Source organism: Anolis sagrei, chromosome Y (genome assembly GCF_037176765.1).
Source record: "Anolis sagrei isolate rAnoSag1 chromosome Y, rAnoSag1.mat, whole genome shotgun sequence".
Lineage (NCBI taxonomy): Eukaryota > Metazoa > Chordata > Lepidosauria > Squamata > Dactyloidae > Anolis > Anolis sagrei.
Genome location: NC_090035.1, coordinates 64,859,423 through 64,877,556, shown reverse-complemented (window position 1 = coordinate 64,877,556; position 18,134 = coordinate 64,859,423). Strand labels below are relative to the sequence as shown.

At 42.4% G+C, this 18,134-nt stretch overlaps 2 protein-coding genes across 2 annotated transcripts; one reads left to right on the top strand and one right to left on the bottom strand.

The window, feature by feature from the left end:
* Positions 1-260: 260 nt before the first annotated feature.
* LOC137095655 (synapse differentiation-inducing gene protein 1-like) lies at positions 261-4,680 on the top strand. The gene is made up of 2 exons (XM_067462418.1): positions 261-581; positions 4,504-4,680. The coding sequence occupies exons 1-2, from the start codon at positions 261-263 to the stop codon at positions 4,678-4,680; spliced, it is 498 nt and encodes a 165-aa protein (XP_067318519.1).
* Positions 4,681-9,464: 4,784 nt separating this feature from the next.
* Positions 9,465-17,481, bottom strand: LOC137095654 (dispanin subfamily A member 2b-like). Its single transcript, XM_067462417.1, has 2 exons — positions 17,185-17,481; positions 9,465-9,626 (listed from the first exon to the last, which is right to left on the bottom strand). Exons 1-2 carry the CDS (start codon positions 17,479-17,481, stop codon positions 9,465-9,467), a joined length of 459 nt encoding a protein of 152 aa, XP_067318518.1.
* Between the last annotated feature and the right edge of the window lie 653 nt (positions 17,482-18,134).

Genomic DNA, 18,134 nt, shown 5'->3' with positions numbered 1-18,134 from the left:
CTCATTGCCTAGTGCTTCTTTCTCTAGCATTGAGAGCCAGAGGGACCATGTTGTCTTCAACAGCTTGAGGGATCGGAGGATTCTTTAAGCAGAGAAACATCAGGGCTGGGAGATGAGACAAAAATAAGAAGCCACAGGAAGAGTAAAGTAAGGGTAGAAAGGAAAACAGGAGTTATAGCTAAGAGGAGAAAGAAGGAGTGTGGAGAGTAGAGAGGTTGTTCTAAAAGGAGGAAAGGAGGAAAGGATAGCAATCCAGCACCATGAGCAACCCTAAATATCAGAAGCTTGAGGATGATGAGGCTGCCACTCAGAATCTGCTCACCTCCTCGGAAAGAGAACCCCACAAAGAAACTGAACCACTGGACAATCATGCTGGGCGACGGGCCACTAAGGGCTATGGGACAACTCCTCAAATACCATATACGAACCAGCCTAATTATGGCATTATGGGAGCAGGAGCCACCCGAACTCCAAACTTTCAGCTTCCCATCGAAGAACCTGATCACCTGTGGTACTCTATTTTCACCATGCTTTGCTGTTGCCTCCCCCTAGGAATTGCTGCCTTGGTTTTCTCCATACAGGTGAGCATTTGTATTTTATTTATTTTTTTCATGTCAGGAGCAACTTGAGAAACTGCAAGTCACTTCTGATGTGAGAGAATTGGCCCTCTGCCCAGGGGACGCCAGGATGTTTTGATGTTTTACCATCCTTGTGGGAGACTTCTCTCATGTCCCCTCATGGGGAGCTGGAGCTGACAGAGGGAGCTCATCCACGCTCTCCCCGGATTCGAACCTCTGACCTATTGGTCTTCAGTCCTGCTGGCACAAGGGTTTAACCCACTGCACCACAGGGGACAATGTGTATGAAGCCGAGCGAGAGAGGGTGGGATCATGCAACACAGAGGAAGCCTATTCCATTTCTTTTTCTGAAGGCCTCTTAAAAGAACTGCTTTTAGAACACTAAAGCGGTGTCTGAATTTTACTTTCAGAAACATTCAAAGACAATATGGAATGGTTAGTGCCCATTCAATCAAAATAATAATAATAATAATAATAATAATAATAATAATAACAACAACAACAACAACAGATGCAGACATCCCAAGGAAATTATTTTTAGGCTGGATATCCTTAAAAGGGAAATAAAGGAGAGCTACATCATAATGGAGCAACCAGTCTCTGGGATGTGGCATCTTCTCTATAAAATGTACAACTGGGGAAAAAATCTATAAAATTCATAAATGAAGAGCTGGCAAATTTTCATAACAACCATTCAGCATTGGTACAGTGCTTTATTTTGTATCATGTTATTGCAAAAAGATAATTAATGGATCAATTAAAAACCTATTCTTAGGGTTGTTGTGTGTTTTCTGGGCTATATGGCCATGTTCCAGAAGCATTCTCTCCTGACATTTTGCCTAGATCTATTTAAACCCTAGAATTATAACAGTAAATAAAGAACAACACTCAAAACTGGGGAATTCCAGACAAGAAAGAATCAGGGCCAACTAATCACCTCACAACAAAGGATTCCCCCAGTCAGTAAGAAGCCAGACCTGGAAAACTGCTAGGCCATTAAATACTAATCAAGGTGGCCAATTGTTACATTCACATCTACCTTCAACAGACAAGAGTTCTTTCTCCCACCCTGGACATTCCACAGATATATAAACCCCACTTGTTTAGTTTCCAACAGACCTCACAATCCGGCTACCAGCATTAAATCTGGCTACCAGTATTAAAAAAATCTCTAAAATTACAACAGCAAAACAACAGAGAGGAAACAATCAGGGACAGCTAATCGCCTCTCAACAAAAGATTCCCCCAGGCAATAACAAGCCACACCAAAAAAACTGCCAGGCCGTCAAATGCTAATCAAGGTGGTCCGTTGAAACATTCACATCTAGCTCCAACAGACAAGAGTTCTTTGTCATTCCACAGATATATATAAGCCCAATTTTCCTAGTTCCAACAGACCTCACAACCTCTGAGGATGCTTGCCATAGATGCAGGTGAAACGTCAAGAGAAAATGTCTCTAGAATATGGCTATATAGCCCGAAAAACCTACAACAACCCAGACCTCGCAATCTCTGGGGATGCCTGCCATAGATGCAGGTGAAACATCAGGAGAGAATGCTACTGGAACATGGTCATACAGCCCAGAAAACACACAACCACCCAGGGATTCTGGCCATGAAAGCCTTTGACAATACATAGCCTTTGACAATACACAATGGGGCAAAAGTATATGAAATATACATAAGAACTGGAGACAAAATAGTAGAAGTGAAAATATTTATATGGCTATTTATATGAAATATTTATATGGCTTATATACAATATTTATATGGCTATACTGGCAGCCAGATTTGAGAAGCCATTGAAATCCACAAGCATGCGGACAATTTCAACAGAAAGGAGGAAACCATAAAAATGAACAAAATCTGACTACCAGCATTAAAAAAAACCTCTAAAATTACAACAGCAAAACAACAGAGGGAAAACAATCAGGGACATCTAATCACCTCTCAACAAAATATTGCCCGGCACTGCCAGGCCATCAAATGCCAATCAAGGTGGTCAGTTGAAACATTCAAACCTAGCTCCAGCAGACAAGAGTTCTTTGTCCTACCCTGGTCATTCCACAGATATATAAACCCATTTTCCTAGTTCCAACAGACCTCACTACCTCTGAGGATGCTTGCTATAGATGCAGGTGAAACGTCAGGAGAGAATGCCTCCAGAACATGGCCATATAACCCGAAAAAAACCCTACAACAACCCAGTGATTCTGGCCATGAAAGCCTTTGACGACTCTAATAATGGTCAGAAGTAATTAACACATTTAAAACATATCATACAGTTAACAATAGGCCATCAGGATGAAGGTAAGTGTCCATGAGCTGAGTCAAATTTAGATAGAATGCTAACCCTCCTCCTCCCCATATGTTTGAGTACACAAGTAAGTTATGTAAGTTTATATCAATCCTCTTGATCTTCAGCTATAATTCTGTTCTAGTACTTCCTTAATTTTCAGCAGTAGTCTTTACAAATATATCAGTAGTCATTACAGTGTTCATATTTTACAATTTTTAATGTTTGTTTGTTTTTTTACTTTGAATACATTACAAACACATCCCACAGAGGCACACCTAACAAAACACATAGATCTTTCACAAAATATATACAAAGTATATATTTAACAAACTAACATATATACTAACGCGTATACTAAGAACATATTTTTTATAAAAGGTGACTTCCCGCTTTCTTACAGAAAAGGTAAATATATGATTAATCTAACTTTCCATAGCTACCTAGTGCTCTGTGAAACCCCCAATTTATGTGTTTTTTCTTCAAAGTCCTTTTAAAAACTAATTTAGTCTGCAAGCATATTTGTCTCCATACATATTTGCCCCTGTACAACAGGAATATGTTTCAGCATAACATAAGACTAGTGATAAACTGTGCATAGTTGCAATCCTCTACAACAGTGGTTCCAAACTTGCGGTCTATGGTCCACCACAACTAAAATATGGTCTGTGGCCTCACTGTTACTACACCGTTGCAATGAGAGCAACTGGTCTCATGAAACCCTCTTAAAGAGCCAAGGTTTATTAGATACGGTTTTTTGTGGGTGAGCAGATGGCAACTACTGGATGGCATATGTTCTGTATCAGAAACTAGAGCTGATGTGGTCCATCCAATGCAGTTTTCTGAATCAGCACCCCAAATAACCAAACCAAATCTAAAGTTGACCAAAAATTGATTCGCAATCCTTTTGGTACTAACATTGGAGAGTGGTCCCTGGTCAAGTGGTCCCTGGGCAAAAAAAGGTTGGGAACCACTGCTCTACAAGGATGAAGTAGTGCAACCAGCATAGGGTGGTGCAGTGAGTTTTACTACACAACCCCAACCTAACATCTTGATCAAAATCTATCCAAAATGACAACCAGAAACAATCTTGTGCCATTTCTTGTTGCCATTTTGTGAAGGACAATGGCGGATATATTTGGGGTGTTTTGAGGTTATGGAATATGTTTTGCATGTTTGTGGGACTCCATGTAGTTTGAGGTTGACACTGGACAGGTGTGAAAACTGATGCAATTTGCTTGTCCTTTTGCCCCAAAACTGTAAAACCTTCAAAATATGCAACAAAAGCAAAAAATAAAAGCAAAAAATGAGGGCTTTGAGGACTCTTGGAGATTGACCGGGAAGGGGGGGGGGGGGTTCAGTACACTTAAAAATAGAGTTTAGAGATAGCATGTGGCCTACAAACTGCACTTTGCTCTACCTTACTTCAAATTGGAATTGGGAAAGTTGTACTGTAATACTGTTAATGAGAAGAATGTTTGACATATTTCAAGCAAACTTGTAGGTCTATGTCTGCACAGAAATACTGTATTTTTCAGTTGCATTCCTCTCTCACACACTGTCTTTCTCTCTCACACACACATATATATACACACACATTAATTCATCACCTAATCTCTTTCTCTCTAGACCCGAGAGGCCTACCAACGTGGAGACATTGCAGCTGGTCAACGAAACAGCAGGCTTGCACTCATCTTGGCCACCACAGCGCTTGGGGTGGGGCTTGTATTTATAATTGTGTACATTGTCTTAGTAGTGATCATGGTTAATAAGATACATAATCAACAACCACCTACTGGCCAATGAAGGTTGCACTGCATGACCAAAACCTGAAGCATATCCAGCTCTTCTAGTCCTTCAACCTGCAGAGACTTTTCTACTTGCCATTTTTTTAATTATCCAATAATGGGATGTACTACAAAACTAGATTGATGTATGTGGGAATATTTTACGAAAAGATTAGCAAGGGGATGTATAATCTACAAAGAGTTGGCATTTCTGGCAACATCTCTTGATCTGAATACTCAACTTAGAAATAAAAATATAGGCAATGTCTCACCTGTGTCAGAAGGTGTCATGTACGAACCAGCTCTACAATACGGAATTATCCCAAATTAAACTAAATTAAAATTAAGGACTGGTAATGAAAGTCCTACAGGAAACACTGGTCTATGCATTCACTGAGAAAGTCGATTTTATTTGTCTTAATGCTGACGGTAATCAAAAGTCAGGATTTATCTTCACATGATGAGATGGTTTAGAGCAGGAATGTTCACAGTCTGGCCCAGGGGTCAATTGCAGCATCTGTTCAAATTTTCACTGGCCTCCTATCTCCAAGCCCCATTCCCTCCCTTGCGTCATTCCTTCCTCCCTCCCTTTACATCTTTCTTTCCTCATTTTCTTTAAGTCCTTCTTCTCTTCCTTCCTTCCTTCCTTCCTTCCTTCCTTCCTTCCTTCCTTCCTTCTTGGGGATCAGGGCCCTGGAAAAGGCAAGTTCCTCACACAAGGAGAAAAAGTGCAATGGTAGCCTCTTGTGTACCTTCACCCCAATTAAGCATCACTTGGGTGGCTCCCAGTGGCTCGCCCTCTGTCTCTCTCTTCCCTTGTAATGTTTATTTCCTTGCAAAGGAAGCCTCCCCAATTGCCCGGCTTGCCCCAGGCACTCATTGCTGCTGCCATTCCTGCTGCATCACAGTTGCCTCAGAATCCAACAGACAGGGAGATGGCTTTTCCCTAGTTGTCTCATAGCAACCCCAGATAAGGAGTTGGGTGGGTGAGAAAGGTCACCTGATAACACACCTGCCGTTAGCAGAAATCTTAGTCTTCATATTAGGGAAGAAGCAAGCAAATTAAGAAAGTCACAGAGACTGTGAGAAATCTCACAGGCAAGGCAGGTAAGGTCACAGGCATGACTTCATGGCTTGTGGACCTCAAATCAGAGAATTTTTCCCTTTAGATCAAGCAACGCTACAAAGTAGTGAGGATCTTGAGCCATGTTTCCAGTTCATGTTTTGAGTCTAAGATCTTGGGCATTTGAATTCATGTTTTAAGAAGTTTCTATAGTCTTGCTTTTGAATTCATGTTCATGTTTTGATTCTTGTTTTCCTGGATTGTGCTCATGTTTTGATTCCAGTTTTCGTGTACCTTGTTTTATGGAACAGATTTGAACTGTTTTGATTATTGCCTTTGGGGTGTTTTCCCCTATTGCTGGTTTCGATTAGCCTATTACTTCAGTTCTTGTGGGTTTTTTCGGGCTATATGGCCATGTTCTAGAGGCATTTCTCCTGACATTTCGCCTGCATCTATGGCAAGCATCCTCAGAGGTGAGGTCACCTCTGAGGATGCTTGCCATAGATGCAGGCGAAACGTCAGGAGAAATGCCTCTAGAACATGGCCATATAGCCCGAAAAAACCCACAAGAACTGAGTGATTCCAGCCATGAAAGTCTTCGACAATACAGCCTTTTACTTGTTTACTATTTTTTCCCATTACCTATTGAATTTTGCCTTTCTTATTTCTTAAAGCAACTTTTCCTTTTTATATGTACTTTTCTCAATAAACTATTTTACCATTCCTTTTGGATTCCTGGCTGGCGTTGAGTGCAAGGTGAATTCTGGCTGGGGTACAACAGTACACATTTCGACTTTCCTTTCACCTCTGTATGGAGGCCCTATCACAGCTCCACTGTGCAGTATCCTAACTACATTTAACACTCTTACTGCCACACACATCTATTTTACTCTAAACTGAAATCAGTTTGGAAAGCCTCATGGGATGTCCAGCATATAACCACATCAGAATAAGGCATTAGTTCAACTATTTGTTCGTCATAGTGATTTATGGTTAGTCATATGACAACCAACTGCCAAAGCTGCAGGGAGATTGTTAGTTCCAGCCATACATGCCCATATTGAAACAGCCTTTCTGTTTTTATTGACATTCATATCTGACCATGCACCTCCATTCCCATGGCATTGGGTGCCCACGTTGCTGGATACCTCAATTCTCACATGTGTTCCTTTTGCTACCTCTAATTTGCACAAATGTCAATGACACACGCAACCAAAGTGTCTACAAAATTGCAGTCCTAGTAGATGCATGCAATGTATGTCTGGATGACCTTGGACAAGTCACATACTCTCTGTCTAAGGAAAGCAATGTCAAAGGTCTTCTAAATAAATATTTCCATGAAAATATTTGCGTGGGGAGGTGTTGCCATAAATCAGAGTTGATTTGAAGATGCATCAAATCAAAACCCAAAGTGTGATTAGTAAAAACCCTCTGGTTAAAAACTGTAGTTCAAACCTAGTGATTAGTTTTACTAGGAATCAATGTAAAATAACCAAGTTTGGGCCAACAATGATGATGGAAGATGTGGTTTGAGGGATTTGACTCAGAGGCCGCAATACTTCAGAAATGAGGAAAACAGGTCACGTAGCATCCTCTCCCCCTCCCTTCTTTAGCTACTTTAGTTCTGATTTTAGAGTGAAAAGGTGAGATATAAATAAATATAAAACTATAATAATCTTCCCTTTCCCTCAGCAACTTAACACCCTGGCTGACAACAGGGCAAATGACAGAGAGCTCTTAGGTCCCATGTAAGACCAAGGGATGGGAACACCTTCATTGTCAAGACATCTGTATCAGCTTTGCACCTCTCACTTCCTCGTTCTTTTTTCCTGGGATGTGAAACCCAAATATGTTTTCCTGACCACAATTCAAATCAAAGGAATTTCTTAAGCAGAGAAACACAGAGGTCTGTTTTATGAAGCCTAAGGATCAGCAAAAGATGCTTTGCCATCACAGTAACAATATCTCTATGGCCCCTCTGGATCAGGCTCCTACAAGGGTCCAGCCCTCCAGCTTCCACAGACAGTCACAATCCACCAGTGTGCTTAATTACATGGGCTACTCCATCTTCACCATGCTTTGTTGCCTTCACCTGGGTATTGCAACTTTGGTGCACTCTATACAGGTATGTCTGTGGGTGAAAGGAAAGAAGGACTGAGTTGGATGCAAGTGGTCAGATAGTGCAATGTAGAGAATGGGTCTGCTCTTTTTTTTCTAAATGCAGACTTAGCAACCATTGTTGAGCAGTCAAGGGAATGGCAATAATTTGGCTAGAATTTGGAGAGTATGTAACAGAACAATTGGCTTGCTGGAGCATGTGATCCTTTTGGGCAGAAAAAAAATATGTATGCTCTATTGCTATGGGACTTCATCCCATGGGCTTCAGGCTCCGTCTCCATGCGCTTAGGAGCCCCACAGAGGCCATGACATGACCTGAGGTCACTTCTGGTGGGAATTCATGGGGCTCGGTTTCTGCAGCTCATGTAAATGCAGCTTGAAGTCCAGCTTCAATTCTGACTCCAAACGGCTTCCAGACAGTAGAAAGTGGGGAAAAGATGGGGGAAATATGAGTAAGGACATGGGATGACTGTCCATCCCTCAAAATGGGAAAAGACAGGAGGGAATAGGTTAAGACAGTTCCCTCTGCTATCCCTGCTTTCCCCCATTTTCTCCTCAGTCCTTCGGATGAAATTCCACTAGATCAGGGATGTCAAACTCATTTTTATCAAGGACCACATTGGCATTATGATTGTCTTCAAAGGGCTGTTTGTAATTGTAAAACTGTATAAATGGTCACTACTCCTTGGCATATTGTTAAATAACCCAAGGTACAATATCAAAACCCATATCATTCATTGATCATGTTCAGAAGATAACAACAAACACAAAATGTTGATGTGAAAATACTGCAGTCCAGTGGCAGAATGCAGGATGCAGTTACAGAAGTTTTGAAGGAGGCCATGGAGCTTGGCTATATGCACTATAATGGTGTTAGTTTGTAAAGCTTGAAAATGAACAAAATCTGGCTCCCAGTATTTAAAAATTCTGAAATTACAACAGCAAAACAACAGAAAGGAAACAATCAGAGACTTCTAATCACCTCTCAACAAAAGATTGCTCCAGGCACTAACAAGCCACACCAAACAACTGCCAGGCCATCAAATGCTAATCAAGGTAGTCAGTTGAAACATTCACACCTAGCTCCAACAGACAAGAGTTCTTTGCCCAACCCTGGTCATTCCACAGATATATAAACCCATTTTCCTAGTTCCAACAGACCTCACTACCTCTTAGGATGCTTGCCATAGAGCAGGCAAAACATCTCATTTGCTGTGAAAGACAATCTTTGTAACCTGAGCCACGACACATCAGGAGAAAATGCCTCTAGAACATGGCCATATAGCCCAAAAAAACCTACAACAACCCAGTGATTCCGGCCATGAAAGCCTTTGACAATACTATTTCTGTATTGTAGGGCTGGAACACACATGTTCCCCACTGGGCATGAAAGCGCAGTTGCGTATCTTTTTTCTTTCTAAGTTAAACAATCAGATCACGAGAACTTGCCTCAAATGCAACATGTTCACTTGCTGATCACCATGTCAAATATTTACATGAGCACTCACCCATAAACCAGCCCTGCAGTACATCTCATTATTTATTCAAAAATGACAACATGACAAAGTGGGACTTCTCTGTGTATTGGGGGACACGGAGAGTTGCAATTATATAGTGTATCTTCACTGGCCAATACGTTTCAGATTAGCATAAAGCACGATTATGCCAACATACACAATTATGTATACAGCCCCCGTCCCAAGGGCTAAATCGGCCAAGATGCGTGCAGTTCTGGAGTGTTGTCCAGCAGCTTCATTGTCTCCACGGAGGTTGGCTTGTCGAGTCTACACAGAAAGAAAAAAGTAGATGATGGATTAGTGCAGGGGTAGAGGGGAACAGAGGCAACTGGAGATTATCTGTTTGTAGAAGTAGGAGGTTGTGAAACAGCTTGCCCCAATTTCTGATGGCTTCCAGGTTTATGATAGATGGATCTGCCTTGGATGCTAGTTTAAACTGTAAAAAAAATTTTTACATGTTTCTGAACCTATTTGGGTGATGGGCTTCATCCACTGAACCTCAACAGAACACAAAGTGGATCCACTGCTCAACTGACTTCGAAGCCACAAGCTGCCATAAGGTGCCCCTATGCTGGCTGTCAAGGGAAACTTCGGTATGGGACACACTCACAAAACACAAGAGGGGAGCCTTTCTTTCCCAGCTGACACACCTGTCATACCTCACTGTGCCTCCATGAAGGCAATTTATTTATTTATTGTGTCAGAAGCCGAGTTGAGGGTACAGTTAAAATTCATTTAGAAACAAAGTTAAAAAAGAACTTGGCATTATACTAAATGTCCTTTGACCAGAAGCTGGCCACTTGGGAGTGCCTCTGGTGTTGCTGTGAGAAGGTCCTCCATTGTGCATGTGGCAGAGCTCAGGTTGCATTGTAGTAGGTAGTCTGTGGTTTGCTCTTCTATTATTATTATTATTATTATTATTATTATTATTACTTTATTTGTACTCCGCTAGCATCTCCCGAAGGACTCGATGCGGCTTACATGGGCCAAGGCCTCAAAACACAACAATGAACATCTAAAGCAAAATTAAAATTAAAATTAAAACAGATTAAGCAGTATAAACAACAACAATAAACAATAACATCGGGACACTATAAAACTGGGCCGAGCCAGAGTAAAGGGTACAAGATTAAAAGTGCTGATATGGCAGGAGGTATGTAGGATTATAAAGTAAGTGCAGTGTGCAGTGTGCAGCAGTCTTAGTTCTACTAAAGTGCTTCTGGGACTTGGTAATGGAGATTCCTAATCTGGGAAGGCACATCGGGACAGCCAGGTCTTCAAGTTCTTTCTGAAGACTGCCAGTGTAGGGGCCTGTCTTAGATCTTTTGGGAGGGCGTTCCAGAGTCGGGGGGGCCACCACAGAAAAGGCCCTGTCTCGAGTCCCCACCAAGCGCGCTTGCGACGCAGGTGGGATCACGAGCAGGGCCTCTCCAGATGACCGAAGTGAGCGTGTGGGTTCGAAGATGGAGATGCGGTCACGCAGGTAGGGTGGTCCCAAACCATTCAGGGCTTTGTAGGTAAGCACCTGCACCTTAAATTGGGCTCGGGAGATAAACGGCAGCCAGTGAAGCTCCTTGAACAGGAGGGTTGACCTCTCTCTGTAAGGAGCCCCGGTTAACATCCTGGCCGCTGCCCGTTGGACCAGTTGGAATTTATGAGCCGTTTTCAAGGGCAGCCCCAAGTAGACCGCATTGCAGTAATTCAATCTAGAGGTGACCAAGGCATGGCCTACCCCGGCCAGATCAGCCTTCGCGAGGTACGGTCACAGCTGGCGCACAAGTCTCAATTGTGCAAAAGCCCTCCCGGACACCGCCGACGCCTGAGCCTCAAGCGTGAGTGATGAATCCAAGAGGACTCCCAAACTGCAGACCTGTGGCTTCAGGGGGAGTGTAACCCCATCCAGCACAGGTTGCCACCCTATACCCCGATCCGGCTTGCGATCGACCAGGAGGACCTCTGTCTTGTCGGGATTGATCTTCAGCTTGTTCCTCCTCATCCAGATAGACACAGCGGCCAGGCACTCATCCAGCACCCAAGAGGCCTCCTTGGAATTAGGTGGAAAAGAGTAGTAGAGTTGTGTGTCATCTGCGTAAAGATGGCACCCGACTCCAAAACCCTGGATGACCTCGCCCAGCGGTTTCATGTAGATGTTAAAAAGCATGGGAGGCAGAATAGAGTCTTGCGGGACCCCACAGGTCAAAGGCCAGGGGTCCGAGCAGGTGTCTCCCAGCTTCACCATCTGGGTTTGTCCCTCCAGGAAGGACCGGAGCCACAACAGAACCGTGCCCCCGAGACCCATCCCAGAGAGACGACCCAGAAGGATACCATGATCAATGGTATCGAAAGCCGCTGAGATGTCCAAGAGACCCAACAGAGTCACATTCCCCCTGTCCAGTTCTCTACGGAGGTCATCCACCAAGGCGACCAAGGCTGTCTCGGTGCCGTGACCAGGCCTGAAACCAGACTGTGACTGATCCAGGTAGTTGATGTCATCCAAAAAGCCCTGAAGCTGGGAGGCGACCACCCGCTCCAGCACCTTACCCAAAAAAAGGGAGGTTGGAGATTGGTCTGTAATTGTTCAGCACCGTGGAGTCAAGGGAAGCCTTTTTGAGGAGTGGGTGGACCACAGCCTGTTTCAAATTAGATGGGAAAATCCCTTGCTCCAGCAATGCATTAATGATCAACCCAAACCAATCAACCAACCCCTCCCTGGCCGATTTAATTAACCAGGATGGGCAAGGGTCTAGAGCCGAAGTGGTCGCCCTCTGCACTTGCATGTTGTGGACTCCACTTTGTAGCCTCATTTCTTAAGGTTAGCTCTGCGCCTTGTGCCAGAGCACAGCCTGTTCAGAGCCTTCCAGGTCATCCACACTTCGATGTGCCCAGGAGGGAGTTTCTCATCCGGTCTCAGCCACTGATTGAGATACTGGATTTTAGCCTACCACTTTTGGACTCTCAGTTGCTGAGGTGTTCCTGCAAGTATCTCTGTAGATCTTAGGAAGCTATTTCTTCTTCTTTTTTCTTTTTTTTAGGATACTTGAAACCAACTTTTATTGAAACGCACAAAACCAAGAACTCTTTGCAATTCATTAGATACACAAAAGGACTTTTCCCCATTTGCCAAACTTTTCCCAGACTTCAGAATGTTCAAGTTGGACTCTCTTCTTCTTCATCTTCTTGCAAAGCCCCCCCCCCCCCCCCCAAAATTAAACTTGAAGGGAAGCCGAACAATACTGTCTTTTTCACTAGGGCTGGATCTATATTCCCATATCATGGAGTGACACTGACAAGCTCCAAAACTTATATGGTGGTTGTGTATCTGGGCTTTGGAAAGTGTCACTCCAAAAACTCTAAAGTCTCCAAAACTTAGTACTCAAACTTAGATGGGGGTTGTGTATCTGGGAAAACTTAGATGGTGGTTTCTGGCTTTGGAAGGGGTCACTCCAAAACCTCAAAAGTCTCCAAAACTTAAACTTGGATGGTGGTTGTGTATGTGGCTTTGGAAGGTATCAGTCCGAAAACTCAAAAGTCTCCAAAACTTAGGATTCACATCAAAAGAAGGTATTTTAAGGTCCCCAAAAACTCAAGTAGACTCAAAGGAACCTATTTCTTGATTTAAGGCTTTGGCTGATATCCGAACAGAGGATCGGCCGAAGATGTCTCTGCCTGGGTTCTTTCACTATTGGCTGCTACTTCCCAGCGGATGTCAGGTCATGCAACACCAGCTAAATAGTATAATTTCTCCAGTGGTGTGGGGCGTAGACATCCTGATGGAGGCAATTAATATTGGGGTACAGTTGATGAAAACAGAATCTGTGCATTCAGACCCAAATTACACAGCTGATTCCAAGATCTCATTGGAAGAAATGAATGGATGATTTCAGCCCTTGCTCTTAAACCTATGTTGTTTTGTACACAAATATTACATCTTTGTGTGAAAGAACAGAACTGTTTATAGCATGGAAAGTGCAGTGGGGTAGGGTAGGCATGCTGGACTGGAACTGATGGGGTGCAGGAGAAGTATCCAATCTGCAGTCTGTTGTGGTCAGAAAAATGTTACTTACTTAGGCGATCCCTCGTTGCATGATTAAGATTGTCCTCCACGTGCGGTGTCCTGGCGGTGGGTACATAGGTCACTATGGAGCCCTATTCTTGACCTGAATGTTCTTCAGCAGTGAGGGCATTGGTTTCCAGGTGGAAGGTGGTCCCGGCCTTCCTCTTTGCAGATTTCTCTCTTTCACCCTCCATTTGTGCCTCTTCAAATTCTACAGCACTGCTGGTCACAGCTGACTTCCAACTGGAGCACTCAAGGGCCAGGGCTTCCCAGTTCTCAGTGTCTATGCCACAGTTTTTAAGGATGGCTTTGAGCCCATCTTTAAATCTCTTTTCCGGTCTTGAGTTCGGAGTTGACTAACTGCTTTGAGAGATGGTGATTGGGCATTCGGACAACGTGGCCAGTCCAGTGGAATTGATGGCGGAGGACCATCACTTCAATGCTGGTGGTCTTTGCTTCTTCCAGCACACTGACAGTTGTCCACGTGTCTTCCCAAGAGATTTGCAGGATTTTTCGGAGGCAACGCTGATGGAATCGTTCCAGGAGTTGCATGCGACGTCTGTAGATAGTCCACATTTTGCAGGCATATAGCAGGGTTGGGAGGACAATAGCTTTATAAACAAGCACCCTAGTATCCCTACGTATGTCCCAGTCTTCAAACACTCTGTAATTCATTCAGAAAAATGCTGCACTCGTAGAGCTCAGGCGGTGTTGTATTTCAGTGTCAGTGTTGACTTTTGTGGAGAAGTGGCTGCCAAGGGAGCAGAAATGGTCAACATTTTCTAATGTTATACCATTAAGCTATATTTCCGACATTTAGATGGATTGGCTGGTGGAAGATCACTTTGGTTTTCTCAATGTTCAGTGACAGGCCGAGCTTCTTGTATGCTTTGGCAACGGTGTGGCTTGTAGGTCTTCTTTTGAATGCACACAGAAAAATGTATTTGTGTTTTCACAGCACAAGAAAAAGGAAGCTGCATTGTCAACTTGACAATAAGAGTGGAAAATGCTTTCCTCTTCCACATTGCGAGGGATGGATAAATGCACTGGGAAAAACACACTGTTTGGCTTTGCTTTTCTCTCTTTTTCTCTCTCTCCATTTCTTTCTTTTTCTTTCTTTCTTTCTTTCTTTCTTTCTTTCTTATCTAGTTTTTTGTCATATTACCTGTATTTATTCACAATTTCTACCAAGTCTTGGGCAGGTGTGCATTCGGAAACGGAACTAGTATGACTGTCAGAAACCAGAGTGATTGATTGGTGTAAAGAAGCGTTTAAATCTCTGAAGCGCTAATCCCACTAGATGCCACCAAAAATGTAACGAAGCCTCCCAGCTGCTGGCACCAAATTATGTAAAGAAGTACTATTTCCACTGAATGTGAGGAAGTACTAATTTTCCTTGATGCCAACAATATTTGTAAGGAACCTTCTTTTAGATATCAATTAAGCTGCCACCAATATGTTTAGAGACGCTGGTTTATGTCTCTGTTTATCCTTAGTTGTGTTGTGAGGTGACGTTGGTAGTGTGAAATGCACCAAGCATAAAAGAAATGGAGGAGGCAGGTTTGAAATACAAAGAGAACAAGTTTTATTGTTAACAGAACGTAATTGTTGCAGTTTTGAGAATTTGAACTTGGCACAAGGCTTGATGTTACAAAATGGTTGGTTTGAGATACATTCAAGCTTCTGATGTTACAATTCTATAAACTCCTTCTTTAGTGAAGTGCTTTTATTACTTCAGAGTTCCCTATTGTGAATATTCCACACTGTTTGTCCTATACTCGGATCAAACCACTGATCACCAGTCTTTCCTTTCTGGCGATCCTTAAAACCCCTTCTGTTAGATTCTTTTAACCTAAGCAATCTAACAAGGTAACACCTTCAGCTCTCTTGCTGAAGAAATATTCACAAATCCTAAGAACTAACTGAATTCTCACAGCTTCACAACCCAGAGCCCTAACTGACTCTGATCCTCTTCCCCGGGTCTCATCCACCGGACTGAATATTAACTGTCGCTTTCAAACCTTTTATTCCTTAAACTCCGCCCACCTCCTCTGAGGCCTTGTTACCATGGCAACCTATCTCTTACAGTTAGGCCATAGCAACTAATGTAAACCCTAAATACAGTTTAAACACAGTACATTAAACACTCTATAATAAACATTTCTCTACAATTGGCATCACCAATCCAATCATTTAGGAAGGAAATTGCCCCCATTAACTCTCACAGCTTCAAGACATGTAAGAATCCTACTAACATTTTGGAACATTTCCAAAATGTATTTATTTTCTACTAGAATGACATCCTTGCTGTTGATTTAAAAATATTGTGTGTATGTGGACAGAGCCATCACACTAACGCCATTAGGTTTCTGCCCTCACTTGATGCACTGAAAGTTTGTTTTTAAAAGAGAAAGCACCCTTTTTGTTTCCTTCACCATAAATGCTGGTCTGTTTTGTTTGGATCCCATTGCACCCTAGAGTAATAATAGCAGCTATTTTGGTCATAACCAAAGAAACTGGTAACAGATATTGGTGTTATCAAGCTTATCCCAAATTAGTACCTGACTGAAAAGATCAAAATCAGTAAAATGAACAAGAAAAGTTGAGAACAATCTTTTTGGAATGTTCTGTACTGCCAGGTAATGCACTTCAAACTTCATTATTTGGCAACATGGAAGAGGGTTTGGAATAGGGTTTTTTTGTGACACCATGGTGCAAAATAAAATATTATCACAATGATTTTTTTAAAAAAAATGTGTCAGAAGTGACCTTTGAAATTTCCGAGAAGAGACCAGAAATCGCTTCTGGTGTGAGGGAATTGGCCATCTGCAGGGACGTTGCCCAGGGGAAGCCCAGCTTCTGCCAACCTAGCAGTTCGAAAACATGCAAATGTGATCAAAAGGTACTGCCCTGGCGGGAAGGTAATGGCACTCCATGCTGGCCACATGACCTTGGAGGTGTCTACGGACAACGCCAGCTCTTCAGCTTAGAAATGGAGATGAGCACTAACCCCCAGAGTCGGATACAACTGGGCTTAATGTCAGGGGAAAACCTTAACCTTTACCTAGACATTCTATTAATCATGTGAGTCATCTTTATTCCCTTTTTCATTTTTACATATCTTCACTGCTATGCCAGAGGAGCCACCTAAAGATATATTGAAATCAATTGCATTTGATTTTTATTATGTTATTTAGCACTGTTTATTTTATTTTGTTACATTATGTATTTTGTTGTGTTTAATTTTCTGTTGTTTTCTATCTTATTTTGCTGTACTATTTTTGGGCTTGGCCTCATGTTAGCCGCCCCGAGTCCCTTTTGGGGAGATGCTGGTGGGGTATAAATAAAGATTATTATAATATTATTATTATTATCTTTTACAATTTGGCTAGAAAAGACACCCATCATTCCATATTTCCTTTGAATATTTCTGGAAGTAAAATCCAAACATCATCAACCTGTAGTCGGCTAAAAATAGTTGCTTTAAGTAGGCTTCAGTCATGCCCCTGAGCCCTGCTACATGCACGATGGAGGACCTTCTTGCGGCAACACCAGAAGCACTCCAAGTGACCAGATACTGGTCAAAGGACATTTAACCAACTACCAAGTTTGCAAAATCTGTCTGTTTTTTTTCCTTTTTTCCTTTTTCTTTTTAATCTGTGTGTTTGTTTTGTTGTGTTAGAATTGTAACACAATAGTATGGTTGCTGATGACACGATAAATAAATAGTCATGCCCCCCCCCCCCCCGCCCACTTCATACACATGCTCACCTGTATGGAGAAAACCAAGGCAACAGCTCCCAAAGGAAAACAACAGCAAAGCATGGTGAAAATAGAGTAACACAGGTGATCAGGTTCTTCATCTCCTTGGAGGGGAGATGGAAGCTCTGGAGTTTGATTGGATCTTGCTCCAGGTGTGTCATAATTAGGCCGATATCCAGGTGGTATTGGAGTAGTGGCCCCATAGCCCATAGGATCTTGTAGACCAGCATGATGTTTCAGTGGCTCAATCTCTTCGTAAGTGGGAGACTCATTGTCTTCAAGCTCATAATATTTAGATTTGTTCATGGTACTGGTCTGCTCTGATGTCCTCCTGCCTTACAATGTTGCAAGTACAGCCTCAAATCCGTTTCCAGTTGCCCACATTCTTCTTTTATGGGCATGTGTGACACTTGTTCTCTTTTCCCAGTGGCCCATCTGCATTTTCTCTGTTCTTTGACATCCTCTCCTTGTGGACTTTGTCCAAATTGTTCTTTTATAATTTATTTGTCCAGAAGTTCTATATTCCTGCTGCTTTGTTTGTTTGGATCACGTGTCTCTCGTGAGTTCTTCCACCACTCAAAGAAGGCAGCTTCCCTTTCTGTTAGCCCAGAGAAAGAAAGACTTGGGCAATGAATTACCAAGCATGTTGATTCTGGCAAGGTAAGTCAAGGTAAGAATTATATTTCACTTGTTCTCACCATAATAAGAAACACAATGGATACTGACATGTACACAGTAATAAACTCTGCCTTCATCATTCTATGGTGAAGATGGGGTGTATATTGTTATATACACTTCAGACTTTGGACTGGAAAGCATTGATAGATCCAAAGGTATTGTTACTTACCCTCCTGCACTTCACAACTGAAAACTGGGACACAAATGGATGAACCAAATGAATTATTTATTGGAAATTCCATAACCTATTGGAAATAAGTGCACCATAACCTTATCGAAAA

Excerpts from the sequence above, each read along its gene's own strand:
- LOC137095655 (XM_067462418.1), top strand. The coding sequence starts at position 261 with ATGAGCAACCCTAAATATCAGAAGCTTGAGGATGATGAGGCTGCCACT. Across the intron at positions 582-4,503 it reads CCTTGGTTTTCTCCATACAG|ACCCGAGAGGCCTACCAACG; the intron begins GTGAGCATTTGT and ends CTTTCTCTCTAG.
- LOC137095654 (XM_067462417.1), bottom strand. The coding sequence starts at position 17,481 with ATGAACAAATCTAAATATTATGAGCTTGAAGACAATGAGTCTCCCACT. Across the intron at positions 9,627-17,184 it reads CCTTGGTTTTCTCCATACAG|ACTCGACAAGCCAACCTCCG; the intron begins GTGAGCATGTGT and ends CTTTCTGTGTAG.